The 14158-nt window shown below is 36.2% G+C and overlaps 1 protein-coding gene across 9 annotated transcripts in view; it reads right to left on the minus strand.

Moving 5' to 3' along the window:
* Positions 1–1549: 1549 nt before the first annotated feature.
* The window catches only part of LOC117435574 (protein cordon-bleu), a 104113-nt gene continuing 91504 nt past the window's right edge, over positions 1550–14158 (minus strand). For all 9 annotated transcript variants that reach the window (XM_059012784.1, XM_059012788.1, XM_059012785.1 and 6 more), the window contains 6 exons: positions 9915–10242; positions 9394–9518; positions 6329–8286; positions 5726–5845; positions 4559–4801; positions 1550–3096 (listed from right to left, as the gene is read on the minus strand). In XM_059012784.1, the coding sequence (XP_058868767.1) occupies positions 3025–3096; positions 4559–4801; positions 5726–5845; positions 6329–8286; positions 9394–9518; positions 9915–10242 (2846 nt within the window). In that variant the 3' untranslated portion in view covers positions 1550–3024. The remainder of the gene's footprint in view (positions 3097–4558; positions 4802–5725; positions 5846–6328; positions 8287–9393; positions 9519–9914; positions 10243–14158) is intronic.

The raw sequence follows: 14158 nt of genomic DNA on the forward strand, positions 1-14158 counted from the left end.
ATTATTATTATTATTATTATTATTATTATTATTAAAATTTATTGTTTTGTGTTTGTTAAAAACAATGTTTTATTATTGTTGTTTTGCAGCATGGATGGGGTTAAATTCCCCATCCATCTAAATTCGTGCGGAATGTGGCCCTCTCCAAATTGTTTAATTAATTACCAATTTGGAGATGGCCACGTATATAAAAGCATATCAGCTGCTCATGGAGGGGAGGAGAAAGAAGGAGAGTGGAGAAGAACTTTACCACAACAACTGCTACTCATGCTGGATTTAGACCAGCATGATATTTGTTGGATTATTGTGTTTGTTTATTTTGGCCACCGTGCCATCTTGTTTTATTTAATAAATAATGAGCGCATTTGCGTCTCACTCCGCAGTACTGTGCCTATATTTCCTGGTCTGGTGACGTCACCACTTAGCCATCTGTGACAAAATAGTATACAGCAGGACACACAGAATGACCCATATATAAAAACATCTTGTGCCTATGGGGGTGCTTCTCAAAGGACAACTGACTTGTAGACTACTGTGCTGAAGGTATTGCTATACAGAGATTTTTTATGGTGTCCTGTGGAAAAAAAAAACACCTTGATATTCCAATAGGAAAGTATATCAAAATTACATCAAAAAGGTTTCAATTTTACTTTACATTGATAAGAAAACTAAACCACTACATCGATTCCCATTTAAACATGCCAACTAGGCTTATCAACTGCTTGAATGCTTTATAGTGCAGCTGCATGTTTTATTATCAGAAAGGCTCAGATATATTAATAATAATACAGTCTTTTAAACTATTTTTAAATAAATGTAATTTGCTGTTAATATTATGTGACAGAGAGCGAATGAATCCAAGTTAACAATCTCCCTCCCGACCTGTGAGGGCGCTGTGTAACAGGAACAGTGTGCCCTGTACTGGATTGTTTGGCAGGTCATTCCAGGGTCAGTCGGAAGCCAGCCATGCAGGAACTGGGCGGAGCCACAATACCAGAAGTCATCGCCTTCATGTGGTGGGTGATGTGTCAGTCACGGATTGAAATATACGTGATTGGCTGCACCACCGAAAGAGGGTGTGACAGAGGGTATTTAGGGGAAGTGGCCGAGCTACCAGTTCCTTCGTTGTGGTTACTGAAAGGACCCATTTAGGAAACTGAAGTAATTAATTATCGTGAGTGTTTCGTGTGTTGTTTGTTTGATTGTGCTAACTGTTTGTCTTTTGTCACTGTTAGACGGCTAACACAAACCAGGAGCTGTTGCTATTAGCCAGCACCAAAACCCAGACTACACTGCACCCGTTTCATGAACTGTTGTAAGTCACCCCACCTGCACTCGAGCACTCACTGTCTGGAGAAGTGATCGTGTCTATGTTTGGTGTTGTTATAAAGTGTCATATTATTTTGGGACTGAAACCCTTGTTTTGCACGGAGCGATACACATGGCTGTGTTGACACGCAACCCAGCCAAATAAAGGACCTGTTTTTATTGAACTTTCACTGTCTTGTGTGTGTTATTCCTGAGCACTGCACCAAGCCACTTTGCCACATTTAAGTATTATGTTTTTTTATTATTATTTTTTTTTTAATTGTACATTGGAAACACATTCACATCAACTTCAACAAACTTCAATCTGTGGCACTGGTATGCAATCATATTGAATTACAGAACACTTTGTCAAACATTATGTTTGGCTGAATAAAAAATAATTATACATTTTTGCAGCTATCTTGTACAGGCTTAACTTATAAAAAATACCCTTACCCTTAAAAACCCTGATAGCAAGTTCTTTAATTTAACACAATATTGTTACATTTTTACATACCTACAAGTACAGCGAAGCTGAAACAGACAGATCTGTTTACAAAGCCTTAACTTGTGAAGTTGTTGTAAATTAAATAAAGTCTGGCATTCATGAAAGCACACCAGAATATTGTTAAAGTCAACAACACAGTGAAGAATAGTTTAATTAAAATCAAGTTTTATTTATGGTACATAATCAAATCCGACCTGAATATGGAATATGGGCCTTAAGTGTATGTATTTATATTGTATTATTATTATTATTTTACAGAATATACAGTTTTTATTTTAGGGTAGTTCAATACCTTTTTTTAAAATACTGCCATAAAGATAAATCTCCTGAACAATAAGAAAGTCTGAAGACCTGTCCTGAACCAAAAGGTCATTCATTAAGTCTGCAGTCTTCATCAATAAACTGCTACTCTTCCAGTTGCAATTTGGTTAACAGAATTACAACCTTTATATTGTATCAGAATCAGCAATGCTATTCTCACTGAATTATATGCTTATATTATAAACCTGTGCCTGTTCAAATAAGCTACATAATGCATTACCATAGTATGCCTAGTTGGGTACACATTTTCATAACAAGTTCAGCAGGTACTGTAGTCAATGCATCAGCATTAATTTGGATTCCAAAATGATCAACGATAAACTTCATCTATACTGTGAACTGCAAAAAAGCCACTATACCAAGCTAAATGATATTGTGCTTTGCTGTTTTTCTATTAGTTATAGAGACAGTATCAGGTCCATATATGTTAAAACAATACCTCTAAGAAGTATTGGGCTGTTTCCTACCTTCCCTGATCACTTGAAATAACTTCCAATACATTTTCTGCATTATAAGCATATTTATTGTTTTTGATCAGGTAACAGCACTGTGCAACTTGATAAAAGTCAGCAGATGTACCTCAAATTTCTAATTTCAAATTTCAGATGTATTTATTTAACCACCTTATTTCCAGGGAGAATTAGTTGTGACAAAGGGAAATGTTTGTCAATGGTGGAAAATGCATTAAGGAGCAACAATTCTTGGCACACAGTGTATTAATGGCTCATCTTATCTCTTATTTAAGATTCACTTCCTGTAAATAAACACATAGAAATAACTAATTACAACATTTGGCAGGTAGGTTAATGACAGATTTTTTGGAAGGTGGATCCATTCTGATGATTGTAGTGACTCCATTCAAAATGTTCAGTATAATGCTTGAATTCTTAGGAAATTGAAGATGTGTGTATTGTACCTAGTCTTCCATTAACAAGTACAGTTTTTGAAGGAGCTGGGACCTGAAACATAAAAAGACACCTTGTCAGAAAAAAAGATTTCTCAAACACTGGAATGTCACTATACATAAAAACGATTAGTAGTTAACATCAGCATGCCAGGAGAAAGATATGTTCATTGAAGACCATTACTGACATTCACTAAATTCACTAAATTCCCCACAAGAACAACATAAAACCAATTTCCCCCAGTGTGGGAAAGACACACAAAAAATCCTCTCAATAACAAAATAACAGATATATGCAAAGTACATAGTTTTCAAATGAAAACAAATACAGAATGTGGCAGGGCTGCATCCCTACATGTAAAAATGTATATATTGTTTGTATACTATAAATAGTTTTGTATGTTTTGAATTTAAATTTAGCAGGGATGAGGTTAAAATCCCTTACCTGGAATATGGCCATTCCCAAATTGGTTAATTCACTGCCAATTTGGAGATGGCCACATATAAAAGAGTAGCTGGGAGACAGCTCCCTAGCTTAGTTAGTTGAGGGAAAGGACTGGGAGCAGATGCTCCCTGTCAGTGCACTGTGATAGCATGTCGTGGGTGCTATTTTGTGTTTTGTTTTGGATTTGTCTACATAATTGTTTACTTTGTTATTCAAACTAAACAAACACTGAACTACAGTCTTCCGCCTCCTTGTCTGTTATTCCAGCCGCTAGCCAGCCTTGACTGCATCGCTACTCTACCACAGTACTATAAAGGAAATTTGCTTAATATTTAAATGCCAAGGTTGAATCGGTCATAACTATTGATTGTATTCGACAACTAAAGAGAAACCCCCAGCTACTTTTTTGAGCAGAAAGAACTAAGGATGCTATGGTATAAATCAAGTTGGTTTGTTAGAGGTATAAATATTACTGTTTATGACAATATTAAGGTTCATATCAGGTGAGTGGTTTTGTAGCCTCACTTTGAGAGGTGCCCCCACTGATAATAGCATGACAATAGGCTGGTATCTGCAAATTAAAAAGCTGGGAACTAAAATGTTGATTAATTTTACTCTACACTACAGTATGTAGCATATGTAAAAATATAAAATTAGCAAAAACATATGTTTAAAGAGATGTCTCAGGCACAGAATACTTTTCAGATATCGGCAAACATACAGTACTCCAGTCTAAGATTTCAATATTATGAATAACATTATTAAGCACAGATATGAGGCTTGTGGTACCTGCCTACGCTTGATTTTGGAAGAATAAACAAATGTACAAAGTCCAGTGTGTTGCACACTATTTATTTAATTTTTTTTTTAAAGGAAGAAAGTGTCATTTTCCTTAGCAAACCTATTCTTTACAACATTGAACTGTTAAAACAACAGTAGTGTGTAATAACAATGAAGACACATCACTATAATGATATCATTAGGACAATGACATTAGCATTTCAGTTAGCCTTTCTTGACTTGTTTTCTGTGAGGATTCATGTGCATCACAATGGTAATAAATCACACTTACCTTTTTCAGCTGTGCTGCGCCAGTGCCTGTGCAGATAGCCTTCAGCAAAGCTTCCCTTGTTTGCTCAGGGTTACTATTTGAATTTGCAGAAGGGTTTGAGTGATAAACTTTTGTCAGAACAGATGGAGGAGGAGGAGGGGGTGAGAATGACGGAGGAAAAAGAACAACTTCAGTGTTTCTGTGATTTTCTGTCACTGATATGTTTTTAATGGCACAAAGTTCTTCAGATGCAGCTGATGTGGTCTGTGAATTAAACAAATTATAGTCTTGACTTAAAACCTTTGTATGCTTTTTCAAGGTAATCTATAAAAATAAAACATGCTTCATTTCATAGACACATAGACATGCAGGCCATTACATTAACTTACACTTGATTTCCTCTGGGTAGCTCTTACTCCATTAAGACTGATCTATTAAGACCAATTAGTAGAGTATCATTTTAAGGAAAATACAGAAGAATGAAAATGCCCTGTAACTCAAGCAATATTATAAACTAAAAAGAAAATTGGATGTGCTTCCAAAAACAGCAACATACTTGATAAAAATCCAATCCAGCATTGGGGTTCTTTGCCTGTACATAAAATATGTTTAAATATCTTTACCATTTCAAATGGGATCCTTTTAAAAAAACTATTATTTAACATCTGTCATTTGAAGCCAACAACAAGATCAAGATTTTGGCAATAAACAGAGTCTGAGAACATGATCTTTATTTATTCTGAGTTTCAAATTCCTCTAATTCTTTCAGAAATGTTGGGCAAACTAAGCCCTTAAAATCAACATTGTTTTGGTCTTCACCAGACCAAAAAAAAGGATATATTTTATTCAAACATTATTCTTGGCATGTGCAATATATACACCACCTTCACATTTGATTGAACTGAGATGATTTCAAACTTTTTAAAGTAACATTTTCTAACGTTTTGGTGTTTTTGTAAGGTTAACTCGCTTCCCTGCACTCTTACTCCCCAAACTGTTATTGCCCACCTACTTGCCATTTTGATTTATATAAGATGCATTATGTATGCTCAGTTCCTTAGATAATTAACTTTCAACAAATGTAGTTCAGAATAAGTTGATTGACTGTAAATACATCTAGAAAAATATAACAGTTAAAACTAAGTTAATCACAGTTCAATGTCTTTTTTTCAAATACATTTTTGTTACCTTTCTTAGTCTTGAGATACCATTTTGAGATCTGATGGCTGACAAAAGTGCTGACCGTTCATTCTCCTCCTCAACAAAGGAAGGTTTCTTCTGAGTGTCATTTCTTGTAGCATCAGATGTCTGAAACAAGAATTAATTTGAAGGTCATTGGCAACAATAAATAAACTACAATATTAAAATCCAAATGTATCTGCTTTTCATTTGGCAACAAGGTAATATAAACATGCACAGTAGCTGGAATAGTATGTCAATGAACAAGAGAAATTAATGCAGCAATAAAAAAAACTGGATCCTTAAAATCGTGGACTACTTTGGTTATTTATTAATTTATTTTTTAAATCAACAGTTTATTGGATTATACACAAATGCCAACTCTAAGGTCTATAAGATACTAGATGTTTAGAGAACATGTTCAATTAAAACCTCTACAAGATACCCTCACCCCACCTTATATTTGTTTGGTATGTGTTTATGAATAAACATGTAAATAGACACAAACACAACATAAACTATGTGAGTAAGCATAGTAGATATCCAAAAGGAATAAAATAAAAACAGGAAACCCATTTGCATTTGAGAATTTCACTTGTGTTTTTAATTTACCTTTCTAAGCTTTTCTTTTCCTTCACTTCCTTGGATAGATTCCATGAGTAAACTGTGCAAAGAAGTGTCCTTTTGTACTGGCTTCAAGGCAACTGGCTTGAACTTTTTGATGGGACCAAATATACCAGCATTGGCCTGAAGACTGGGTTCGGCTACGTTAGTTGAAGACATCTCCGAAAGACACATTACTGTTTTCTGTGGTACAGATTCAATATTAGCATGAGGTGCACATAAACCAGTCTGGGAAATTGAAGGGTAACGGTAAGACCTATAGGAAGATGAATCTGGTTTTAGAGGAGCCACAAATGACTGGGGAGATGCACTTTTTGGGTAAGGGGATGGATGAAATTCAAAGCTTTTCATCTTCCTGTTTTCTTGTACTGTGATGGTGTGTGCTTTACTCTGTATAGGGTTTGGCATGTCACTCTTAGTTCTCTCCTCTGTGGAAACACTTTCTTTAAAGGCAGGTCTGGTGGACTGGGACGGGGTAATATATTGATTAGGAAAACTCAGTGGTCTACTCCGATTCACAGATGACACAGTTAACCCTGGTTCTTTTGCTTTAGATATGGCCGAAAAGGCTTGAATATGTTTAATGCTGTTGGATTCTCTATGTTTATATTGGCTGGCGCCTGGAAAATCTTCTCGGATTGCTGATTGCTGGTTAAAGTTTGTAGACTTTGACATTTTTATTTCATTTTCTTGGATGCTTTCACAGTTATTTTGAGCTGACTCATGGAGAGGCTCAGCTCTGGGAGTGGGCATCCCAGTGTATTTTGTTATCGCAGATGCCACATACTGACTGGAGGTTCTTCTAAAAGGTTTTAGAAAAGAAGGATCTGCCTTAGCCCCAATATTTGATGACAAGGATGATTTGGGGGGTTGGTATGTTAACCCTGGGATAACAGGCTTTTTCTGGTCTCCTTCAGTACAATCTCTCACAAAATCTTCTTTTAATTCCTTTGGCTTTACTGATTTTGCTTCCTCGGGTGGCCTCAGCTTGCTACCAGGCTCTAAGTGCTGTGGGTTAGAGGCTTCAGGGTCTACACTGTGTTTTGTGATGGCCACTCTGTTTGTGGTATCCAGCTCTGTTTGTTCTGCTGAGTTCCAAAATGCCTTTGCTTTACCAAGTAGCGAATCTTCTTCATCCTTACCAGCCCCTGAGGAGCTGTGTTTTACAATGTTAGTGGCACCTGGCTGGATGAGGTTGCCTTGGGCATCTATTTTGATTGCGCCTGATACTAAAGACCCCCCTTCTTTTCGATACAGTTTAACAGCAGGTTTTGGTGGGACAACAGTAAAAGTGTTACTCATGCCGACTCTTGAAACAAACTCATGTGGTATCTTAGTTTGTGTCCATTTAGCGGATGAATGTGACTTCCCTGGTCCTTCCTGGTGTTTGTTGCTACCCAAGTCTTCTTCAGAGAATTCTGTTGCTTTCGCTTGGTTCTTAGATTGGTTTGCTGCACCCCAAGTTTCTTTATTTAGAGTCTTCTGTTGTGTGGAAATCATCTGTGTTTTCTTAAAACTGTCAAGCATGATCTTATCTTTGTGATTGTCACTTTTTCTCTGTGTTTGGTCTTTGAGCTTTAGTGATGAAACTTTATGAGGATTCACACAGTCTGTATTTGTAGTGGGACTAAGTTGGTCTGTTGATATCAAAGCATCAAAATGATTGATCCTAATTGTAGGTTCTTTGTCAGATGTGCCAGCGTTGTTATTTTTGTTTTCTAGGTCACTCTTTAAATATTTTTCAGTGTTTGTTTCCTCCTCTGTTTTTGTTTTATTTACTTCGTAATCAGTCATGCTGCACCTGTATTCCTCACACACTTCGTCTATTGCAGTCACTGGTATTGTCATCTCTAATTCAGAAACAGACTCTTTACCAAGATAAGATATCTCAATCTTCTCTTTAGAGAATGTTGACATTTCCGTGGCACAGTCTACATCTTCTATTTCTGTTTAATGACAAACAGAATAAAAAAATGGTTAATAACAAATAAAGTATAAGACACTGTAAGAACAATGGCTAACCATGTGTGACAGGGGCGGGCTTTGTCACTGGCTTCTCAGCTCATGCGTGTCACTGCAGGAACAGCTTGGACGATCGACGGGAGAGGCACTGTCAGTCACCTAACTGAAAAGGGAGGCTAGGCCAGGGTTTGGCTGACCGGGTATCTCTGATTGGCTGAGAGGGTGTGTCCCGGGGAGCACCTGACCATTTAAAAAGAGGCTACACTACACACCCTCGTTCTTCAATGTTCAGCCAAAAGGTGAATGTCTGCTCTGAGAGAAAGAAGGAACCCACTGAAAGCAACCACGAAAAAAGTGGAGAAACTACGAACTAGTAAGCGTTTGTTACCCTTTTAATCTGTGCAAACGAAGAGTGATTGTGTGTGTAACCAGGACATGTTACTGCTGTGGATTAGAGTTAGTTTATGGAATCAGGGAACGATCCCTAGCCAGTATGGTGAAGATGTGTAGTGCAGCGTACTCTGATAGTGGGACCCTGCTTTTAGTGGGGCGCTCAACCAACTGTAGGCAAACTCTATTTGTAGAGATGTGTTTTCACTGAGTTTTATTTTTTTACTGTTTTGTTACCATTTCCCCTGTATCTTGTTGACACTCCTGCTTGTGTATATGTGGCCTTACCACTGCTGGTATGGTCACGTGGTTCCCTGCTTTGTCTAACCCCACACTAGGTGCTACCATTGCTGGTACCCTAGTTGTGGCACCTTGTAACTACCATTGAAAGAACTGTGCAATCAATAAAACCTGCACGCCTCAGGCTCAATTTCTGTGTCCGGCTGCTTTATAACAGTGAACAACCCACAACCCCCTTTCACACCATGGTAAACACTTAGTATAAGCATAGGGAAATTTCAAAATACCTTTGCAAATTTACCATGGTAAGGGTGTGTCTAAAGGGAAAGTAAAATCTATCCAACTTTCAAACATAAAAACAGTGTTTTGCATTAGATGTCGGCTTGGTGATGGAACGCCATACAGTGAATCATATTCAATTGGGAAAAAGAGCAACACATTGTCTAAGGATTATTTCAAACCTTCTAAATCAGCCTCTAGATCTGTCAGAGTCTGGTGCAGCTGAGTTGTGATATACAGATCTTCATCATACTGCTCAACATCATTGCCACCTCTGCTTTCTTCGGGATGCATGTCACTATTGTGTCTAGAGGAAGACATTATGAAAACACTGATATATAAAACATTCAAGAAATGACAATCATGAAACTAGCGCTATTGTTGGGATTTAAACTTAGGCACTTTAGTGAACAACACTAAAGAAATGTCCTAGTCCAGTAGGCACAGGTTAGTAAACAATATTGATATGATATGTCTGACTGACCCAGACTCTTCTGCAATAATATGTTTTAAGTAAGTTCATTCTCACTTCCCACTTCTCAGTAAAATTTATTTAAGCAATAATAATCATAAAGGGTGGGTTATCAAGTTCATTCACAAGTAGTGCAGCTAAATATTCAAATACATTCATAGAGGATGAGCATGACCTTTAGCATTCTATAAACTTGATTGGGGAAAACACTGACATTTCTGACAGAAGTACCTGCTACTTAAAGTCCATGTAGTGCTACCTTCTTCGCTGTCACTGGAGAAATCCTTGGTTGTGGCTAAGCAGGCATCTTTGTGACATGGCACACCTGCTTCACTGGAGCACTGATCCACTCTCAGACTGCCATCGGGAGAGGTGGGGTGCACTATGTCTGAAGGTGAGCTGACGATGCCCGAGTCCTCGGCAGTACCCTCTGAAGCAGCGCGGGTATTGTCACGAAAGCTTCCACTGCTCGCCATGGAAACCGTCTCCAGTTCTTGCAGGCCTTGTGATTCCATTTCATTTTGTTCTAAATGGCTATCCTGCATAGATCTCAGCCAAGCTGAACATACACGTAAAGAAGACTCCAGTTACATTAGGGTAAATAATGGGCAGGTTACCATATAGGTATTTTACATTAGGCATACATGTTAAACAGCAATTGGTTGGAACATGTGCATTTTTCATTTGTTTTAATGTTTATATTCCAGTACTGTAGAATTCATAAGCATAATGGCTATCATTTAATAAGGCAAAACATTTCTCTAAACTCAATAGAAGAGTATTTTAGCATTCCCTTTGAAGTATACATTGAGTTTAACTTGAACATATTTGCAATGCTTGTGCACAAAAAACAAAAACAGAGCACAAGCTTATCAGAGACTTTATACAATATTTTTATGACACATTCCTTTGGATTTTCTTCAAGCTATCACTACTATTATAATGATAAATGTTCGTATATTTTCAAGGCTGACAAGGTATGGGTGAGAGAGCATAAACACTAAAGCTATTTTATTGATATAGCTGTATTACTGGTTAATTTACTGGGAAATAACGAGTGAAGCTGAAAATTTAAATTATTTTTTACAATCAGTCAGACATTAAACATTTTTGCTAAAACTAAAACTGAAATGCTATTGCTTGAATAAATCTTGAAATGTAGCAGTTTCCAACAAAGCTGAAATACTTTTAATGAAATTCATGAAACTAAAATGAGACATTAAAATAAATAATATGCATGCAGAGTTCATGAAACAGCAGGAAAGAACAGAGATGGATGGAAATGCTGTGGCTGTATGCTACTGGAACTATTTCAATCCATAGCTGAAATCTATTAACTTAATTTAATCAAAAACAGTTTAACCGATTGTTACACTTTTCATTCTTCTTATCAAATAGTGATTTTCATTTTTTCAGTATATCTTTTTTTGGATGAAACAGTACCAAGATATTCTTAATTTCTCCTCAAATCCACTTTCATTACCTGAAAATAGGAACCTATGTGATCTTGAAAACCTATTTTTACATTTTCAAATTATAATTTATTTTTATATTGCTAATTTTATTGTGCCACCTATCAAGTGTGTAGCCCAATCTAAACAAAGAATCCCACGGCACCTTGCCTCGCCTGCTTGCTTGCTTCATTTTCTCCAAAATGTAGCACTGGCAATCAGGGAGGATGTTTACGCAAGAAAGCTTTCCTTCTATTAAAAAGGTTTTACCATAGTAACAGCATAACAAAGTGTAATAAAGCATAGTGAAAGCATGGTAAATCATAGTTAAGCATTGTGAAGCACAACGCATTGGTAAACTGTTTTAAATGCCATGGTTAAAAGTGCAAACTTGCCATGCAAATTTACTGGGGTAAACTTTTATAAGAGTTGTTAGAATACAAAGAATGCAAAAAAATAAAACACCACTTTAACCATAACCTATATTCTTAGTTACACAAAGTGTGGCCGACCATTACTTATCTCCGATTAGACTACTTTTCTTCTTTTGTTATGAAGAGTATGTGCTGTACAAGCCTTAAATTCACAGTATTACTGTCTATTTATCTACCTATGAAATGTATTTTATACGTGCCAATGGAAAATACAGTCAAGCAATCTTAAAAATGTATTTTATTACACGCCAGAAAAAATAAAAGGTTTTGCAAGAAATGTACACAGGTGGCCTTAGTAAATGTTTTCAACTGGTTACGAAAATATACATTTCATTAAACACTTGCTTTTATTCAGGACTGTTGCACATTGCTGCATACATTTTGAGCTTTGAATATAAGAAGTAGTTTAATTAAATTGAAATATTTTGCGCTGAATGTACTGATTAATATTTTGGTTGCAGATCATAACAAAGCTCGTCTATTATATAAAATAATATATATTAAAACTATTAAAACTATTTTAAATTGTTAGAAATAAAGCAATTCAGATTTGAATTTCCATTCCTCCCTCGGTTAAAACATTTCCATTTGTGGCACTAGTTAGAATAACATGTTGGACTTGCTGAATTATAGCTGGGAAGGGCTACAAATGGATGGAACATAGATCTGACTCGGTTTAACACCCAGATTGTTGGAGATAATTGTCAGCTTTAAGCTGCCTCCCTTGGAAACATATAACAAACAAGCTTTTCCATGAAGAGAACACAGATTATTATAAATATATATTTGCTTTCGTGTCTGAATTACAGGCACCCATTTACTGTTGTCCTACTACAATGTTGTGATATCAACAAATAAATAATATGCCAGCTGTTGCAATGTGCACGTGGAAACACAAAAGCTGTCTCATCCGTACAGAACCCAAGCAGGGTTGGGGCATGATAATAAATAATTATTTTACTCGTTAGGTCTGATTTCTAAAGCTGTTGTACCACTGCCACTGCCACTGCCAATTACGAAGAAAAAAATCCCAACATTTTGTTCATATTTTTGATGGGTCCATATTTGTTTTCAGAGTTATTTCCATTCTGGAATTAGTTTGCAATTTGTTACCTTTTTGTTTACATGTGGCTACCCTTTTGTTTGTAAGTTGCTCACCTTTTGTATGTTTGTAATTCGATACATTTTAATTTGTATATCGCTAACCCTTTATATGCTTCTGTTTTGCACTTCAGGGCCACCGTAAAAAAATGGAATAAAACACTGCAAATGTTTCAAACCAAAAAAGAAACAACTCAAACATGTTTATTTAAAGAGTTACTGTACTCGTCTGTTTCTCACCAACATTTTACACTTTACACTGGAGCAAAACCTTAGTAAACCTAGCACAATATATCTGTAAAGAAAAGAAAAAAGAAAACTTTTGCACTGGAAAAACATTAATTAAAGGCTGTGGTTGTATCGAGAATCATTAGCATAAAAAAATAAACTCATTATGCAAAATGCTCCATGCTTTACATTTTACGCTCTTCTGTAAAAATGATGGATAATGATAGATGACACTCTTCCTTACAGCAGCAACCATATAAATGCAATTTGCTATAAACAGCCCTATGCCTTTCAATAAAATGACTTGTTATAAATTGAGACTGGATTTAACAGGTCTCACTTTTACATTTGTAATTTAGAATTACAGTATTTGTTATAACATAAGAGGCCCACACATTTACACAACACCCTATAACCAAGGTTTACTGATTAAAGCTTTAGGATGAATAGGGAGCATAAATAAGGCACAAACCATGCAAAAGGTCAATTACCTCATTCCTTCTATGATATAAAACAACAATTAAAACAACGTTTGTTTTAAGATCCTTCTTTGTACCATCTACTAACATTGATTAACAGGGAAGATTTATTTCTCCTCACACCCTGGTTCCCTTCATTTCAGAGCCTCCTCGTCAGCATTAACAACAATCGCTCTTCAGCAGAGCATCCATATCCCATTTCCAGATCCTTTTTTTTTTAAAAAAAAAATCCAATCGCATCACCTTCCACTTTCACTGGTTCAAACATTTCCTAAAAATGTTTCAGGTCTTGTTAATAATTTGCAGAAGGCAGTGTAAAATATGTAGTGCAAGTAGTATACTGTACAAAATAAACCTATTTACATAATGTTTATTAAATGAAGCAGAGGGCTGGCATGAAGCCGCTTATGGTATATCCACACATGCCTTGGCTTATCTAGAAAAAAGCTATTAGGAACAAGGAATAACATTTTTGAAGCCAGTATCACATAATCAATTAACTAGGAGATCTAAATCAGACATAGCTTCATAGGTGCTCATAGATTATTAACCATATGATATACACATGACCAATTTGTAACTGGTTATTGTATTCTCCATGGCTTATTTTGTCCCAGAACTCAGCACTCTGCATCAGCTAGATAAGCCACAGCATGTGTTGGACATACCCCAAGCCAAGTGACTTTATGCCAAGTCTGTATACTGTAAATATCTAGAAAGCAGCACACATTCCTTGATAAACATGTTGGAAGACAAGCTTGACGACAGATTTGAGATTCACA

Source organism: Acipenser ruthenus, chromosome 3 (assembly GCF_902713425.1).
Source record: "Acipenser ruthenus chromosome 3, fAciRut3.2 maternal haplotype, whole genome shotgun sequence".
Taxonomy (NCBI): domain Eukaryota; kingdom Metazoa; phylum Chordata; class Actinopteri; order Acipenseriformes; family Acipenseridae; genus Acipenser; species Acipenser ruthenus.